Source organism: Rhea americana, unplaced genomic scaffold, assembly GCF_003343005.1.
Source record: "Rhea americana isolate MKP2758 unplaced genomic scaffold, rheAme1 scaffold_204, whole genome shotgun sequence".
In the NCBI taxonomy this organism is placed as follows: Eukaryota; Metazoa; Chordata; class Aves; order Rheiformes; family Rheidae; genus Rhea; species Rhea americana.
In genome coordinates this window covers 252,283-270,661 of record NW_028186195.1, presented here as the reverse complement: position 1 = coordinate 270,661, position 18,379 = coordinate 252,283, and the positions used below count along the sequence as shown (strand labels likewise).

Below are 18,379 nucleotides of genomic sequence, written 5' to 3'. Positions count from 1 at the left end.
ACACACACACAGTGTATAATATATATGTGTATGGGTGTATATATATATGAATATTTTTGTTAATTTATTTACGCCGTCCTGCGCCCTCCGTCGCCGTGGTGCATGAGGCCGAGGCGGCGGGGCCCGGACGTGCAGGGCGGCCCCGGCACGGCACGGCCTGGCCCGGCTCGGCTCGGCTCGGCCTGGCCCGGCCCGGCCCGAAGTGGCGGCGCGTCCGCTCACTGCCGTTTCCCCCCGCTTCTCCGCAGCGCTTCCCCGGGGACTTGGCTGCGGCCGCCTGGGAGCCTCCCTCCGCGCGGAGGCACCGGCACCGGCTCGCATCCGCAGCCTCCCTCCTCTCCCACGAGTAAGTTTCTGCAGAACCGGCTTTTCCCCATTTGCAGCACTGAACCGTTCAGTCTGGCTTACTTTCACAATAAATGTTACAGATTTGCAGGRAGGCATGTTCTATTTTATGCAGAGTAAATGCTTTAGAGGGTCTTTTAAAATTCAGATCCTTGTGTCTCCTGTTTCCTTTGTTCAGGAGCATCATGTCAGCTCAAGAGCAGCAACAGGCACAGTCCTCTCTGCCCAGTTCAGCCACTTCCTCTGAGGCTCCAGAGTCAGATGCTGCAAATAAGTACGAGACTGTTGTTCCCCACTGGTTCTACTGCAAGGTCATCGACTCCAGAGAGCGATGGATGCCTTTCAGCACACAGGATTCRGAGAGGCTGGAAGAGGCTCACATCTCAGGTAGGATGGAAATGCTCTTTGTCAGGTGTTGCCCCATCAAAAAGCACAGATAAAACTCCATGAGTTCTCGTTTTGAATCCCCACAGGTTGGACTGGAGGATTTCACAGCACTGCTTGGCTTCAGCTCCTATAACTTATGATTTTAAATAGCCCTTAATTTTAGATACCTACTCTCTGATCTTAAAAACACAATCAGGTTCTGGCCAGGTGAGGTCCTAAGAGACTGGTAAGAAAGCATCARGTGTGTTGGCAGAAGAAGTCAGGCTGTGATGCTCTATCCTAGTATCAGAGGGGAATTCTCAGAATACATCTGTGGCTTCTGCCTGGGATGGAAAATTTTGCCTCTGGAATTTTAAACTTGGACTTTTTTGGCAATGTGCCTACTCTTAGATCCTTAAACAAACGAATAACCGAGTTCTTTAGATGCATTATATGCTCRGTCCTCATTCATTTGACACATCCTTTAAATTATATATAAATCTACTTATTTGCAAAGCACTCTTCTCATGTAGATGGGAGTATGTAAACAGGAGAAAAACAGCATGGGGGAATTTCTCCCAAGGGGAGGGCTGTTCTGCAGATTTAGTGGTGTTCTGTGACTACCTTTGTGTGAAGGTGCTGTCCAGACAGCAGCTGGGTCTAGTCTGAGCAGTACCACTTCAGGACAGAGCTCGTGTTGCTAAATACAGTCTGTGCACAGCCACTGTGTATGACGTGTTACCAAGGAATGTGTTTAAAGCAGTRGTTCTGCTAACAGACATTACAGAACACAATTTCTGCTCTTCCTCCCTCTCTGAGAAAACTTTGCATTAAAAGCTGTGCTAGTGGCTCACGTGCCGCAGCACAGAGCAGAGCCTGACACAGGGCACTGTAGCTGCAGTCCCGTTAATGGGTCGGACCCAAGAGACAGCAGAACTAAATACGTGGAGTTCTCTGTTTGATTTAGAGGGAATGGCTTAGAAATCTAGAGACCTCAATCTCCAGTGTTAAGCAATGCGTTTCCCAAGGCCACAAACTCGTGTTTTACCATCTAAGCATAGGCAGGAAGAGACCATGTTAGCCTGTGCCTGGAGCTAGAGGGGAAGTCAGCTGTTTGTTGCTTAATGCTTTGKTCTTACCTTCTGCCTCTGGAAGAAGTTTGACACCTGGCACATCTCTACCAGGTGCTCTCAATGCTGTCCTGTGTGCTCGTATATGGAGAACGTTGGTGTTCGCTGCTGTTGCTGATGTGCTTTCCTGGTATGCTCTTTGCAGAAGGCACTCAACTCTTATCCCTCTGATCTGGCATAGTAAAAGGCTCTCTTGTAGCATGCCTTTCTGGTCCTCTCATGATTAATTTCAGCCTTTGGTTCCTGTAGGGAGAAACAAGGAAGATGTGATTGTCCCAACGTCAGGGGGTAGGTACGACGTGCATTTGAAGAAGAGGCAGCGTGTTGCAGTGTACTGGGAGGAGGAGGTATCCGAAGTGCGCCGTTGCACCTGGTTTTACAAGGGAGACAAGGACAATAAGTATATTCCCTACTCAGAGACCTTCAGTGAAGAATTGGAGGTAAACACACCTTTCCTGGTAGCTTCCATCTTGCCAAGAAGCATTTTGGCTTCTAACTGTCAAATACTAGCTGTGATGTCCCAAACTCCATATGGAGCTACTGGCACTAGTCATGCCTGAGGACACGAACTCAAAAGAGGCTTTAGCATGACATTTTCACATCTGATTAGCATAACTGTAAACACTGCTGCTGTCTCCCTCCCAGCACGCTGTAGCTAAGCAGCCTCCCTTTTCTCCTACCCTTGCTCTAACACTTTCCTGGATCTTTCTGCTCTGTGTTTAACTGTCCAGTTGTTTTCAGTAGGCCATGCAACTCTGGCCTTGCTTGCAGTCTTTTTTTGGCATCTTTGATGTTTTTTTCCCAACCTTATCTGTTGTGACTTCTACAGTCTAACTGTCCCTTTGGAAATCATCTTTATTATGCTGATAGTTCGACTAAAACYATGGGACTGTTATGTGCAAGAAAGGGTACCCAACATGATGGGGACTCGCTAAGCACTACTGACTTAGGTTCATTAGTAGTCTCTGCTGTCGGTGTTTAGAGACTTTTCTTAGGGAAGATTATATATATATAATATTTACAATAATCTGTATTCTGACCTACAAAACAAATGCAGTTCTGAATCGCTGCTATTAAAGTTGTTGCTTCTTGGAAACTCTTTAGCAGGTGTTACTTAGGTGACTGTTCTTTCTCCAGCTTCACCTGACTGATATCTATTCCTCCTTCACAAAGTGTGTTGATAAGAGATGCCTTAAGATGGATGGGAAATCTCTTAAGTAGTTGAATATTCACAGAAATGCCTTCAACTGACTTACTTAAAAAGGATGCCTTTTTCCTTAGGAAGCTTATATGATTGCTGTAACCCTGGATGAGTGGAAGAAGAAACTGGAATCCCCTAGCAGGGAAATTATTATCTTGCACAACCCAAAGGTGAGGCAAACGTGATGATCTCTCTGTTGACTGGCAAAGACATCCCTCAGAGATGGAAGGAAAGCCACTGCATGCCTCCCCCTCTGGGGACTGTCTTCACTCTCATTTTACATTCTTTCCTTTAACTTTGTCAGTTAAAGGAAATCTGTTTTGTCAAAATGGCATTCCCTCTGCTACCTACTCAGGAGCAGATAATAGTAACTAGAGAGAGTGAGCCTGTTTCACACTATAACGTTTCTCTTTAAGCGCCTCTCACTAACTGCCTTTGTGTAAAGGGCTTGTACCAGTGCAGTTACAATAGTGCTGATCTGTATCATCACAGTATCTCACATACCAGCTGTTGTAGTGAAGTGACACTTGAGGTATTTGGTAGGAGGACTACCAGAAATTTCTCTTCTGCTTAACCATGTTACACACTGCGGCTTAACGACAGGCTCTTCTTGTTTACAAGCTCATGGTGCACTACCATCCGGTTGCTACCTCTGATGACTGGGGTTCAACTCCTATGGAACAAGGTCGACCTCGAACTGTAAAGAGAGGAGTAGAAAATATTGCTACTGAGATCCCCAATGGTAAGCCTGCATTCTCCTTCTCTTACACCTATGCAAAATTACAGTCTGTTTTCTGCACTGTTTTTTTTCAGAAGGATTGACAGAAACTTTCATGATTCTTTTAAATGAAGGGCATGTTTAAAAGTTCCAAGCTGTAAGGCACTGAATGACCTTCAGAAACCTTTGTAGCATCAGAGAGCTCACAATGTAAATGAATGCAGAGGAGGCAAGGCACAGAGGAGGAAGGTGGTGTGCTTCCAGCCCCTGCATTTTGAAACCAGAGCTCTTGAGTGTTGCAGTGCCTGAAATTACCCCTGAAGTCTTAGCCTCTTCCTTAAAGAGTTTCTTTCCATGGTAGAGACACAGGATTTATCACTTAGCTACATGTGGCAGCTGGCACATGCGTGCTCTCCCTTTTTCTGTGGGTCAGCTCTGTCCCTTCTCGCCAGTGCCTGAGCTGTGTTGTCAGACCTCATGACCTGTCCCTGTGATGAGGGCAGGCATGTTTGCTCCCGTCTAACCCCTTCATTATCAGTGAGTGCATGCCTTCAGAAAAGTACTTGAGCAAATTAAAGTGTGTGGGAGAGGAAGGAACAAAATGTAACTCTACCTGGTGTCTGCTTCAGAGCTGCAGCTTCTGGCAGGCCTCCTGAGTGCTAAGCCTTTAACTATGCACAGGCTTGGTGACTCACCAGAGAAGGTTATGCACACAGCCCTTGGAACAAGTCCTCCTGGTTGTTCTCCCTCTGGTCTCTCATTTTATGTGGCAGAGGCGACTGTGACCCTGAGGCAGGTCAGGTRTGAACTGTGGGGAACATCCACTTCTGCTCTGGTTGCTGAACTGATGATGGGAACAGAATTGGTGAGGCTCTTTGAGCCATCTCACCTTCCTCAACTGTCCCATTGATTTGAATCTGTCCCCGAGGGTGGGGTCAAGTGTGTGTGGGGGGCATTTTTACAGAATTTAGCAGAGCGAAGCAGTTCAGAAACATGAGAATTCCCACTACTCTTAAAGCACAAAACCTAGGCACTCACTCAAGTTTTTTTCACCTAGCCCAAGATGATGATGGGAGGTTCGGTTCTCCTGCAGAGTATTTGGTTTCAGTGGATCAGTTTACCACTTAGGTAATGGTCTCCTGCAAGACCTGTGCTTTGAACCATCCTTTTGTTCTTAGGAGAACCTCTGCAAATTGATCATCTGGTTTTCGTAGTTCATGGGATCGGCCCAGCGTGTGATATTCGGTTCCGGAGCATTGTCCAGTGTGGTAGGTGTGGAGCAAGCGCTGGGGTACTCTTTTCATGTGCTGCTTTTAGCAGAGCAAGTAAACCCCGATATGCACAGTTTGATGTGCTATCAGAGTGCCTTCAGTCCATCCTCACACTCAGCTTGGCAAGTTGCATGGTAGAATTTGCTGACTGCAATGAGGATTTTAAATACAGCACTTCACTAACCCATGAAATACTACCATTTGGAAAGGTTTGGACAACCACTTTTGATCACTGTTCTGCTGCTGCTGAAAATAGTGAGTTTCCCAAATTTGATACAGATTTTCCAAGTAACTGTCTAAACTTGCTAAACTAATTAGTAACTTAGTCTGTTGCTATGTATTAATCTCATTGGGTGAATTCTAACATATAACACCTTCAGAATGATTTTGGGACCAAAGCAGGGACACAACTTCTGGCTCAGGAAGTTGATAGTTGGAGGTTCAGAGAGTGTGTGAGGAGGTATTGCTGTTCTTACACATCTCTCTAAGCACCCATTCTTGATCACTATTGKAGACATACTAAGCTAAAACCTCTAGTCTCACCCTGTATATTATTTGCTCAGAATGATTCTGTTCTGTAGGAGACACAGTTATTGAAATTGCCCATAAACCCAGCATGATTTAACTCTGTAGAAATCAAAAGACCCAAGATTTTTCACAGCAAGCTGTCTTTAGATCCTTTAAAATATACCTCTATTTTATTACAGTCTGTTATCCTATATGTTCATCTGATGACACTGTTTTCAAGGCTGATGACTACTTGAAATCAGCTTCTCTGTTTCCTTAAGTTACTTAAGAATTAAGTAATTTCAAGTCTGTATTCTCCCTTAGGATTCCCTTTCCAATATATACATCCTCACATTTTTTTTTAACTCCTAAAAGTACCTTGCAYACTTGGAAAGGAGGCTTGTTACAGATGGAACAGCAAAATCCAGTAAACACACARATAAGGACATGGGGCCTTCCTCTGATCTTCTAGTTAAAGATTGAAGGTCTTAGGGTAGCAGCAGCAGATTAAAGACCCTGGTGGGATTTCCCTTGGTAATGATCTTTTCTTTTATCTTATTAAGTGTTGTTGATGCAGTAGGCTTGCCCTATAGCCCTGTTCATCGTTGATGTTTTATAAAAGTTCACGCTSTCTTTCAGTGAATGACTTCAGGAACGTTTCCCTAAACATGCTGCAAGCCCATTTCAAGAAAGCCCAGGAGCAACAGCAGATTGGCCGGGTCGAGTTCTTACCTGTGAACTGGCACAGCTCCCTCCACTCCACCGGGGTGGACGTGTAAGTGTCCTAGATAGCGGTCTCCTGCAGTATCAGTCTCTGTGGAAATGAACGCCCTGCTCTGCCAAAGCACGCAGAAAGCCTTCTCCTGGGTATGTTGTGCTTTCCCTAGCAGGAAGAATAAAAGTGTTCTTTGGGGCTCTGATAACACAGAGTGTGAACAGATGAACAGTACAGATGGGGTCCCCCTCAGACACCTCCCTGTGGGAACCTCCTCCCTACTGCCCAGCGCTGTTTGGCAGCACAGCTAATGTCTGCACTGATCAGTGTGCAGCAGGAGAGGAAAGAGGTCTGCCTGTCCTAGCTAATGTCAGCCTGCAAAGTGGGACTGTGAACATTCATATCTTATTAAAGTTCTCTGGAAACTGGATACCCCAGTTCTCCACTTGGGCACTATTTGCAGTGCCCTGGCACGAGGAGAAGGCAGGTTAGATTCTCTGGAGAAGAATGTGTAGGCTCCTTACCCTTCTGCTGGGGAGAGCTCCTATGTGCTGCTTTTCAAAGGAARGGCCTTGCTCTAGCTTGTGTCTTAGCATGAGCTGAGAATCTGGGTTAGAACATCACATCCTTTGAATACTGTGGCAATCTYTCCAAGAACTTAAGGCCAAAGTTGTGCCGTAGAATTGTGGTAAGAGTTCACTGGCACCTSTAACTGCAATTTCCTCTCCTCTTTTTTCCATGCAGTGACCTGGAGCGAATAACTTTGCCGAGCATCAATCGTCTGCGCCACTTCATAAACGACACCATTCTGGATGTTTTCTTTTACAATAGCTCCACCTATTGCCAGACCATCGTGGATACGGTAGCATCAGAAATGAACCGGCTGTACCAGCTTTTCCTGCAGAGGAACCCTGGCTTTAAAGGAGGAGTTTCCATTGCAGGTCACAGCTTAGGTAAGGAGTTTACCCTTGGGTCCCCCCAGGTCCCAGGGCTGTAGAGTAACACCCACAATGTGGGAGAAGTGAGGGTAGTATCCCTGTTTCCAGCTTAGAAGGAAGATGGCTTGTTTTTTTTCCATTATGAGATGCCAACATTGTATTTGTGTATGCACACCTGGTTTCTAGGGTCCCTCATTTTGTTTGATCTCCTGACCAACCAGAAGGCTGCTCCTGAGGATGAAGAGCAAAGCAAAGAGGTATGCTCCCCCCAGGCTGAGGTTGAGGCTAGCTGCAGCACAGCATTTGCATGGGTAACTGCACTGTGTGCATTGCTGAACTGCAGTGACCCCACCCCCCATGTCTGTAGGAGGAGAGCAGTAAATTCTCAGGTTGAACCACTGTGACTGCTTTGGGGAGGAGGAAAGAAGAGAAATTCCAAAATGTATAGGAGAAAATAAATTAGCCAATAACTTGATCCTTGATGGTTGCRTTCAAAGGGGTCCAGGACAACTTCAAGCACCAGAGGTGTTGAGCAAGTCAAAGAAATTCTGAAGATGTTAGAGCTGTCTGAATACTGTGATGTTTTTGAGAAGGAGAAAATGGACAGGCAAGCACTGGTAAGGAGCGCTCTTATTTTGTCATCTCTTGCGTTTCTTCTTTGTTTTTCTTCCCTCCCACTATGTGCCCATCTCCCTGGTACTGAGTCACTTTCACGTGAATTGTCTCTTAGGGGTGCAGCAGGAACAGAATTATAGAGAACATAATTACCTAACTGCACACATCTCTCTGCTCTAGTAGTAATATCTGGGTTGCTTATTCTCTAGTTCTTGTGTACGGAAAAAGATCTTAAAGAAATGGGAATTCCCTTGGGACCAAGAATGAAGATCCTTCATTACATCAGCTCCAAAAGGGAGATGCAGGTTTGTCTTCTGCACAACTTACCTTCATTCTAGATCACATTCCCTCACTGTCAAACAAGAAGCCATTTTCACCATTTATGGTCAATCTGGTACCAAACAAAATGTGAGGCTGCAGTTCCTGAGCATCCTGAACTCCTTATTCCTGACTATTCTTGTTTATACAGCCTTCACAAGGGTGTTTTTTGGTTGTGGCAACAGAGCTGCTTGMTGTTTCCATCTGCAGCTGCTTTCATGTGTTACACTGAATAAAGTAATAGTGCTTAGAATTACATGCTTGATTTGAAGAGATGTTTTAAAAAAGCTGGTAATGCCTTCTAGCTTGGTTCTGGAGGACAAGGGATTACAGTTAGCTCACTGCCTTGCAAAATCATTTTTCTCCTCACAAGTTTGGGTAGGAATGACTGACTGTAGTGTGCAATCCCTGCTGCCTGTGTTGTTGCAGGGTGTCAGTGACCAGAAAGCAACAGCTGCTGGGCATAGTCGGGAGAGCAGAGTACAGCCTGGATCCTCCACTGAGTTTGACAACACAAGTGATGGAAAGAATTGCCAGTACCGGGATGTTGGCTTAGGACAGGTAACTATTGGACTTGTGATACTCTTGATTGGAACAATGAGGCATTCATAACAGCAGCATGGAGACTGTCTCATGAAACAAATCCAAATCTCCTCCTCTTCCAGGTCTCAGCAAACTATCCTCAGCTAATCTACAAGCCTACCATCTTCTTTGCTTTTGGGTCTCCTATCGGGATGTTTCTCACTGTGCGAGGAGTAAAGCGGATCAACCCAAACTACAGCTTGCCCACCTGCAAAGGCTTCTTCAACATCTTCCACCCTGTATGTATAAGTCATTGCCTTCCTGTATTAAACATGTGGAATGTTGCAAAGATGAGTAAGGGGCTGGATCATCTCTCATAGCMGGAGAGTCTGAGCAAGCTCGGACCCTTCAATCTGGAGAAGAGAAGGCTCGGGGGGGGGATCTTATCCTTGCATTTACGTATCTGAAGGTAGGGTGTAAAGAAGATGAAGACAGACTTTTCTCATGGTGCCCAGTGACAGGATGAGAGGCAACAGGCACAAACTGAAAACCATGAAATTCTGCCTGAGTATAAGAAAAAAAACTGTTACTGTGAGGGTGGTTGAATGCTGGAACAAGTTTCCCCAAAAAGTTGTGGAGTCTCCATCCTTGGAGATATTCAAAACCTGAGTGGACATGGTCCTAGGCAACCTGCTCTGGCAGGGGATTTGGACCTGATGATCATCCAGAGGTCCCTTCCAGCCTCAATCCTTCTGTGATTCTGCATAATGTAAGCTTTTTCTTGCTGTTCACCTCCTCCATATAGTTTGACCCRGTGGCATACAGGATCGAGCCCATGATTGTCCCAGATGTGGAGTTTGAGCCAATGTTGCTTCCTCACCACAAGGGCAGGAAGCGAATGCACCTAGGTAAGGTAAATAGCAGGCCTTCCCCAGGCCACCCTCAGGCTTCAGTAGCTGCTGCTGCTGCTCTGCTGGCTGACATTGAGYGCTTCTGCATTTCAGAGCTGAAAGAAGGGCTGACTCGCATGAGCGTGGATCTCAAGAACAATCTGCTGGGGTCCCTGCGGGTAGCCTGGCAGTCCTTTACTCGAGCCCCGCTGCCAGCTGTGGAGGCTGCAGCTCCTGACACTGAAGCAGAAGCAGAGACCAGTGTGGAGAAGCAGGCAGGTTTGTGATCAACACAGGAGTGTGGGGGAGCTAAGGACATCGCATCATGACCAGCCCAACAACAGGTTCTCAGACTCTCTGCAGCTGCACTAGCTATTTACCCATTCTAGCTCCAAACCCAGGTGGAGCTGCTGTTTTCTGTGCTCAGCAAATAGAYTGTCTTTTAGTTGCTGAAGCATTTGTCTTTCCAAATGCTGTGGCCTTCCCTTGTTATTGCCTGGCAAAGGGGAAGATGAATTCCTAAGCACTTGGCACTCCCTGCTTCAGAGGGAACTCCTCTGGTCATTAAAGGCCTCCTGGGACCTGTGGCACGCACCRCCACTTTGTAAGACTGCCAAGCCTATCACCCTCTCTGGCTGTCTCTAGCAATACTCTTCTCTGAGAGTCAGCCAAGGCGGGGAGAAAGTGACCAAGCACATAAACTGTCTCAACTGCAAGAAGAGTCCAAAGGGAGAGCTGGCCTACATTTCTTGTCCATCGGGCGAAAGGGGAGGGCAGCTCTGAGTGTACTGCTATGCTGCTGCATTTTCATAGTGAAAGTGGGCACAAGCAGTTGTGGTTGAACCACWTTGCTCTGCTTTATTCCTTTAGAAACAAAGCCAGAAGAGACGCCCGAACCGGTGAAGGAAGAGGCCTCTCACATTAATGTGGGGATGCTGAATGGAGGGCATCGCATAGACTATGTATTGCAGGAGAAGCCAATAGAGAGTTTTAATGAATATTTATTTGCACTACAAGGGCATCTCTGCTATTGGTAAGCTTCTGCATAACCACTAAACTTCAAGTTTATGTCTGATGTAACTATAATGTCATCATCTTTAAAGTTAATATATTAAAAAGCCTTAACTGAGTAAGCAAGCTATGTTCCTTGCCTGTAATACAGCCACAGTGGGTAGGCAGGGCCAGAGGAAGGAAACCAGAGAAGTTTTCCTTTCTCAGTACTATCTGCTGAGGGCTGCATCTATCCCATAACCACTATGGATGCCCTGAAGGAAYAGGGACAAGTGTCCCGCTCTAATTCTAATGTTCTCCTCCCCCAGGGAGTCAGAAGACACCGTTTTGTTGGTTCTTAAAGAGATCTACCAGACACAAGGCATTACACTGGATCAGCCTTTGCCTGGAAGCCAGTGACCAGCCTGTGCTCTCCTGGCAATTTGATGTAAGTCACCTTGCCTACACCTTTCTTCTGAATTTCCTAAAAGGCCTTAGAAGGCATCTGGTCCACTTGACCAGGGAAAAATATTTCATATTTTTGGTGCCATGCCAAAGGCAGGAATTAGTTCAGGGTTTTTTCCTGGCCTGTCAGCATGTTTGGCTTCTTTCCTCTCATCTTGCACACAAGCATTATCAGGCACAAGGATAGCTAACAGACTTCTGCTGAAGATACGGGCAAGAGAAATTGCTTGTGGTTATGATCATTTGCATCCACCAAGGAAATGACTAGATACGAAGCCTATACTTTAAGCCTCCTAGGCTAAACGTCTCTTATAGACAGGAAACCACAGCATGAACCCTGCTATTATTACAGAGAGTGTTTTCATCTTACACTGCAGATAGTTGGGAGAGGGTAGACTAGGAGAAAGATTCATTCTTATTGTTTCTTATACTCTTAAGTCTAATGCTGGTAAATTGCTGGATGTGGGAAATCGGGCCAGAGGGATTTTTGGTCTGCTGTAGTACAGCTATTCTTACATTTTTCTTTTGCCTTCTTAGATCCAAACCAACTCAGTACTCACCAGGAAACTCCAGATTTCTTCTCTGCCTTCCTTTCTCCTCTGCTGCTGTGTCCTGCATGCTGCTTCCCAAGTACCTGCTGCTACCTGGAGATATGGGTGATTTTCTTCCATTTTTGGTAGAAAAATCGTAGAAAAACACTTCTTCAAAAATACACACAGCACTTGCACTGTGACTCCCTGTGGCAGCATGTACTCTTAAGCCTCCCCCCTACAACTTGTGTGACCACCTTGTAAGTTATCACACCAGTACAAATGCAGACTAGATGTCTAGGTGAGGAACTGACATACATACAAGTCAACCTGCAACCTTCRAGAAATAAAAGCCTTAAACATGCGGTGTGGAGAAAGCTGTAACAGCCTTGCTGAGTAAAGTGGCCTGCTGATTTCTCTCAGGAGAAGGACGAGGCATCATCTCTCTCCCTCCTATAACAGTGAGCACTAGAGAGGCTAGAGCATTGCAGTCTTTGGGAGGTGAAGAACAAGGAGCACAGGCATCTGCTAAGCAAGCAAGAGTTTGTCTGCCAACCACTCTTAGCTCCCTGTAGCAGCAGCTGAACCAAGCTGCTGCTTGGTTTCTACACCCACAGGGTGTCCCAGGAAAGACTGCTGGATAAAGAYAACTCATGAGAGAGGCATGTTTGTGAATACTTGACCTAGGTTTTACTGTCTGCTGTAATACATTAATATTGACTTCTCAGCGTCATCTTCTTTGAGCCTACCATGGCCAATAAATGAAGGGCCTCCCCGAGGCACTGTATGCATCTAGCGYAGGATGGCAGCACAGCTATTGCCTACGTATATCCCATGCATGAAGCAGCCATATGTCCTCAGGTCCATGGCCAAGGGTGCATGAGGGACCTTTTGTAAAAATAAGTTGGGAGCGTGTCTTCTATTCTCCATTCCTTGAGCTTCACTGAAGTCAGGATTTAGCTGGAGAGGTGTCTAGTTGAGGTTTATTGATTAGGGCTCTAGACCCTCAGGTGCTCTATGCCCCATGGAACCCTTCAGGGAGGGATTGAGTGCATCTGCCRCCTCCTTCATGACTACATTCGAACCTCAGAATGACAAATGTCAATTCCCATGGAGTTGGGAACCTAACGCTAGGAAAGATATACCTCCAGATCAGAAGTGTAGCTAAATTAGGGGGAAGAAGCTGCTCCTCAGCAGTGTCCAAGCAATTCAGAGCCCTGGAAGGACAGCCCTCCTGTGCTTTGCGGGAGCATGGAGCAAAGCTACTGTTCTGCTGCTGTGAGGCTTCCGAGGTGGCTGCAGGGACCTAGTGCTAGCCAGGCTCTGGCACTACTCCAGTTGTTGTTTTTGTTGTTAAATAGATAAAGTGCAGCTTGTGAAGTCAGAGCCCAGGTCACAGGGTTTGGACGCTATGTCCTAATGACTCCACTGAGGAAATTAAGAGAGTTTTTGCACAGAGTTAGGTCTGCAGCTCATTGATGTGTGTTAGCTCTACTCTAAGGGTAACTGGGGCCAGAGAGCCTAAGGTGATCTGTCCTTTGTGATCAAAAACACCCAGGCTGACTCGCTGGCTAGGCTGAAGCCTGAGCCTCTGAGCAAGGGGAAGGCAGATGTTTCAATGGCACATAAGGTCATTGCTCTGACAGTGTTTGGAAAYAGCCAAACCACTTTCCTTCCTACTGACTTTTGCCCTGCATGGGGTAACAAGCCTTTTTTTCCACAGCTTCAGTTTGTTTGTCCTCCATTGTAGTACGTTATTTGCACTATTTAAAAGGTATTGTTTGCAATCCACAACCCTCCTCCCATCCAGAAAGAACTGAAGCTGTTCTTTTACCTGACTGCAGAAACRGACATGCTGCTCAGTTGGAGCCTGAATTACTGATTGGTTGCTAAAGCGTCTCCTACAAGAGTAGCAAAAGAAACAGTCTTAACAGAGGATGCTGTCATGATCAGCTTGTTGAGTTATGCACTTTGTAAAGAAATACATTTTAAATGTTATTTAATGTCTTTTCCAGTAAAAGCCAAAATAAATAAATAAATAGATGACTGTAGAGTGTGCATGTTTGGGTGAGAAAGGGGAGTGGTTTAAGAACTTATATTTGCACAATTTCAGGGGAAAGTAAAGTTATTTCTCTAACTTCTACTAAAGTAAAATGCAGGGTCCTGACAGGCTTATGTGGCCCAAGCTGAAGATGGGGCRGTGTTTTCATTACTGATATGACTTCAGCTCACTGGAGGTAGACGTGCCTAGCTCTGCCACAGTCTCACCTTACTGTTTGCACATATGTACACCTAATAAAGAATATGCCCATCTATGCAGGAAACTAGTGAGAAATAACTACTTACAATAATATTGCCATACAGCTGCGTCTTGAATTTCTCAGCAGCATTCTACCCTTCCATTGTCAAACCATGGTGAATAATAAAAAAAAAAAAAAGAAGAAAAAAGCAACTCTTAAAGGATGCTTTAGGATACCACTTCATTTTCACTGATTGTCCTCTCTTTATAACTGTGTGCTGTATTAAAGCTGCAAAGAAAGAGATACAAAATAAATACCACCTAGAAACCCATGCAGATATACTGAATAAACTAGTTTATATAGCAATAAACCTAGATATCAAAGTAAAGTTTTTAGTATCACAGGTATTACAGCTGTCATTTAAAAAATTCAACCTCTTTATTTGGCAAATTAAGAATAAAAACAAGGCTAGTACAGTAATACAAATAATCTAGTTTCATCATCCCTCTCCCCACTTTAAATACATGGTTAAAGACAGCAGCCTTGCACTTACTACTCCAGATTAATTCAACTGAGATTTAACAGATGTGCTTAAATGTAGTACAAGGGACAAGTCCTGCACTTCAGCATATTCTTTCTATGAAAAGGGATGTTCAGTTGAACTGAATGAGAATATCTGATCACGGTTTCTGCATTTTTTCCACTGTAAACTAGATGTAAGAACAGCCATCCATACATGGCACACAAATTGTCACATTTTTCCAATTTTCACATCAGGATGTGAAAATTGTAACCAGGCATTCCTCCTGCAGGCTTGGATGCTGAATACCTAGCTCACTTCAGAACAGGTCCAAAGGAAGGAACACCTATAGACTTTTGTGAAACTAAACATAGGCCCACTGAGCAGGGCGCTGCAAGACATTACAGAACCAAAAATTCTTGTTTGTTTTTCAAGTTAATCCTCATTTGAGTCACTTCTTGTGGACCACGACCAACTTCCCCAAAGCCTTCCCCTGCCCTATCATTATACGTCTAGGTGAAATCTGGAAGTCTCTGGCTTTTCTTGGTGCACTGGAAGTTCCTTGGATTTGCACAGGAATGGCTTGTGGCACATGGAGTCCATCAGCGGAGGGTAATACTGCCTGTAGCAGAGGTACGCGAGCACAAAGCCGATAGCTGAGCCAACTAACACATCTGCAGACAAAAGCAGAATAGAGTTAACTTCACTTTACTCTTGCAACTACGTAAGTAAATTTTACAGCAAGCTGCTTTTCAGTCTGCTCACAGCATTTCAGGTAACTCTGCAACTTAACACCCTGCAGGCAACAAAAAGATTACCACTACAGAAGTAATCAAAAACCCCAATTTCATCATTTTGGGCTCCAAATGTCTCTACACGTGGCAACGCAGACCCTGTCTTGCTCCGAGTTATCACAGTGCCCCTGTGCATGGCAGCCGGTTCTGCCCAGCCCCTTCAACTCCCCAGTGCAAGTCCGCAAGCGGACCCTGACTCACCATGCCAGTGGTGCTTGTAATCGCAGATGCGGGACAGAGCAATGAGTGTGGCGGAGAACAGCGGGAGCAGGAAGGCACAGAGCCGCAGGGCCCGGCCTCTTTGGCCTGGAAGGAAGCAGTGCAGCTTCCCCGCAAGGTAGAAGGCAGAGAAGGCGAGACCAGCAAAGGCAACTGGAAGAGAAGCGTCACTTCAGAAACAGGAAGCTCTGTTCTCAGGACCTCTGAGATAAATACAGGCCTTCAGCCAGCCATCATCCTCACCCATGCACCTTGTYATGGTGGACAGACTGACGGGAGGTCTGCATTGCCTGTGCAAGTTACAGGAACGGCAGACATGGAGTGAGTGGTAGAAGAGCCCTAGCAGCTGGTACTTGGCAAACATCCTTCCTCCCAGGAGGTGCAGACAGCTTCAGATTACATTTTATATCCCACTGCTTTGCAGAAGGAAAGCTGAAGCCCCCGAAGAGGCCGATGAATTTGGCCAAAGTTACAGGTGTGAGAAAACAAACCCAATCTGCCCCTGCCTTGGGCTTCTGCTCACTGTGCTTGGCTCTGTCTGGGGCTGCAGCAGGTAGGGGATGTGGAAACACTTACATGAAGCATGTCCACTGGGGAAGCTTTTGCGTCCCTCGGCCACTATGCCAGGGTCCCCCGTGCATACCAGCTCAGCATTCACTCGTCCATCCGGGAAGCAACGATAAAGGAAGTCCGGACGCGGCCTAGGGCGGAGAAGTACAACACACAGCCCGTTTTGGCACTGGCCAGGCATCCCTGGACAGTGACTCTGCCCACGCGTGGCGCTCCTAGCATGGTGCTCAGGAGCCGTCTCAACACCCAGCCAAATGCACTCGCCAGACACCTAACGCAGTTCATTCCACATGTGGCAATGGAAAGATAACATGACTCAGGCCTTGAGAAATGCAAAACCAAGCATATCACCAAGTTCCAATCCAGGCAGGTTTAGAAATACAAGAACCAGACTRCAGCAGAAAACCATCACCACCCCACTGCTGCTCAGGGCAGGGACCAATTTACTAGGTAAACCCAGCAGATTAACAATATGCTTATCTTATTCCCTGCAGCCAGCAGTGGAGCCAATTTGTTACATGAACTGAATTTCCATGTGGCCTCAGTGGAGGTGCCTTCAGACAGCCTGTAGTACAGAATAAAATTTCTGAGGCTGCTGTTCTGCGTGGATAACATCTTGCCATCCAGACCACATGGCCCAGAGAGATGCAACCATCTCTGCCTGTTCTCTGCACATATGTCAAAGCGCTCCTCCCAGCTATAGAGAGCGAGCGAGCTCTCTTACCTCCCCACAACCAGCTTCAGGGCGTCCGTGAAAACCCCATTCAGGACGAGAGCAAGGCTGGCAGCTGGAAGAGAACAGAAAGCCAATATCAGCATTGTTCTTATCACAGCACACGCAAACCTCTACCCTGGCACAGCCTCCCTCGGCGCAAAGAGAAACTACAGACGGAGCTGACCATGCATCTGCTRTTTAGCCTCCAGCCCAGGCTTCTCTGTTTAGCCGGAATCCTGAAGAACAATGCTCCAAGCCTCACTGCTCTTCGCACACATCCCATGCAGCTTTGAGGCACATTCAGGTACTGGCAGTATTTCAACTTCAGCTGGGGCCAGAGAGCTCTGCTGCAATGCCCTGGCACAGCACTTGTGCCCTGACAACAGCAAAGGACTCATCTGCCAGACCAAGRATTCCCTGGTTCACAGCCACAGCTGAGGGCAGATCTCTGTGAGGCTGCAGCTATTTGGGTTAAGGAGGAGCTCACCTAGGCAGGCCTCCCGTGTGTCCTCTTGGTCAGCATTCATGAACAACCTTGCCAGAACGATTAGCAGTAAGGGAGACATAAAGGAGATGAACTGCCACAAAATGAGAAGACTGTTAGGTGTCTTATTAGTGCAGCAAATTCAAGCGTTCTCACCAAAACACAACAGCAATTGCTTAAGCAYGTGCAGCTCCCTCTTCCCACTTTGCTTTCAGGCACCCCCTCACAYCATCAGTGACAGTACCTTAACCCTTTTCATTTTATAGGCACTTTGTAAGCACAGAGATTAGTCTTTTATCAGCAGCATCTAGTTTTAGTTAAAAAGAATAAAAGCTTAACTGAAGTTTTCCATTTTTTTAAAGTGTTTCCTTGTCTTTACATTCACAATGCACATAAGCAGCTAGTTCAGCAGCTTACTGACACCACTCATGTGACCTTCGGTTCAGYTTTTGTTCCCCTTTAATTGTCTCCATCAGTCATTTTCTCTCTCGGGAGTCAGAGTCCTTTCTTACATGCCAGCTTGCAAAATTGCCCAACACACACATGATTACAAGAAGTTAGGCCAAAATTTATAGTTTCATATAAAGCTATTTTAACAGAATCCAGAGACCTAAGGAAAACATTTTGCAATTAAAAACTATAATAAAATTCTGCTGAAAAAGTCTGCTTTTAAGCAAAACATTCTCCAGTAGTGAGAGAAATACCATGTTCTGCAGTACTATGGAATTACAGTATTATGGAATTGAATCTGATTACGAAGAAACKGTGAAATGATTTCACTAGTTTTTAATAATTTAGCCTAAGTCCGAAAGACAATCTGACACAGTCAAGTCTAAAAAGACAAAAGAATTTGACTGCAGATGTTTTGCTGGTAATAACACAAAGTACTTTCAGTATCTTGAATTAAGAACTATTTGCCTATTTGCAATGCATGCCTTATCCCATAGCTTTCCTTTAAAATAACAGATATATGCAATTAGAGAAGCAAACAGATGCAGGAAGCTACAGAACTTACAAACATGGGTACAGTGGGCACACGATCCACTTCTACATACGGGTTTTTATAAAGCCACATTTCCTCGGGCTGYAAAACGCGCTGAAACGGAGGCAAAAATTCCATGATCCTGGAGAGGGGGGAAAAGAGAAAAGATTTTGGGCAAGCGCAGGCGCGGACCGCAGCTCCGACCCACCGGCGCGCACGGGCAACTTCTGTCTTCCCCCGCCGCGCAAGGCTGCGGCCCCGCAAGGGAGCCGCGGGCGACGAGCCGCTGGGACGGGGGGGACACGCCGAGGCCCCGCGCAGCCCGCGGGACGTG

The 18,379-nt window shown here is 46.0% G+C and overlaps 2 protein-coding genes across 2 annotated transcripts; one reads left to right on the top strand and one right to left on the bottom strand.

Annotated features, from left to right (window-relative positions):
- The first annotated feature begins 253 nt into the window (after positions 1-253).
- DDHD2 (DDHD domain containing 2) lies at positions 254-13,564 on the top strand. Its single transcript, XM_085304168.1, has 18 exons — positions 254-346; positions 524-732; positions 2,091-2,281; positions 3,123-3,212; positions 3,664-3,784; positions 4,939-5,028; positions 6,178-6,313; positions 6,998-7,206; positions 7,378-7,448; positions 7,689-7,808; positions 8,016-8,111; positions 8,554-8,685; positions 8,790-8,945; positions 9,452-9,554; positions 9,651-9,815; positions 10,407-10,569; positions 10,856-10,974; positions 11,529-13,564. The coding sequence occupies exons 2-17, from the start codon at positions 531-533 to the stop codon at positions 10,944-10,946; spliced, it is 2,136 nt and encodes a 711-aa protein (XP_085160294.1). The 5' UTR covers positions 254-346; positions 524-530; the 3' UTR covers positions 10,947-10,974; positions 11,529-13,564.
- Positions 13,565-14,180: 616 nt separating this feature from the next.
- PLPP5 (phospholipid phosphatase 5) lies at positions 14,181-18,278 on the bottom strand. The gene is made up of 6 exons (XM_085304169.1): positions 18,079-18,278; positions 17,067-17,157; positions 16,589-16,652; positions 15,871-15,995; positions 15,277-15,447; positions 14,181-14,955 (listed from the first exon to the last, which is right to left on the bottom strand). The coding sequence occupies exons 1-6, from the start codon at positions 18,181-18,183 to the stop codon at positions 14,786-14,788; spliced, it is 726 nt and encodes a 241-aa protein (XP_085160295.1). The 5' UTR covers positions 18,184-18,278; the 3' UTR covers positions 14,181-14,785.
- Positions 18,279-18,379: the final 101 nt, after the last annotated feature.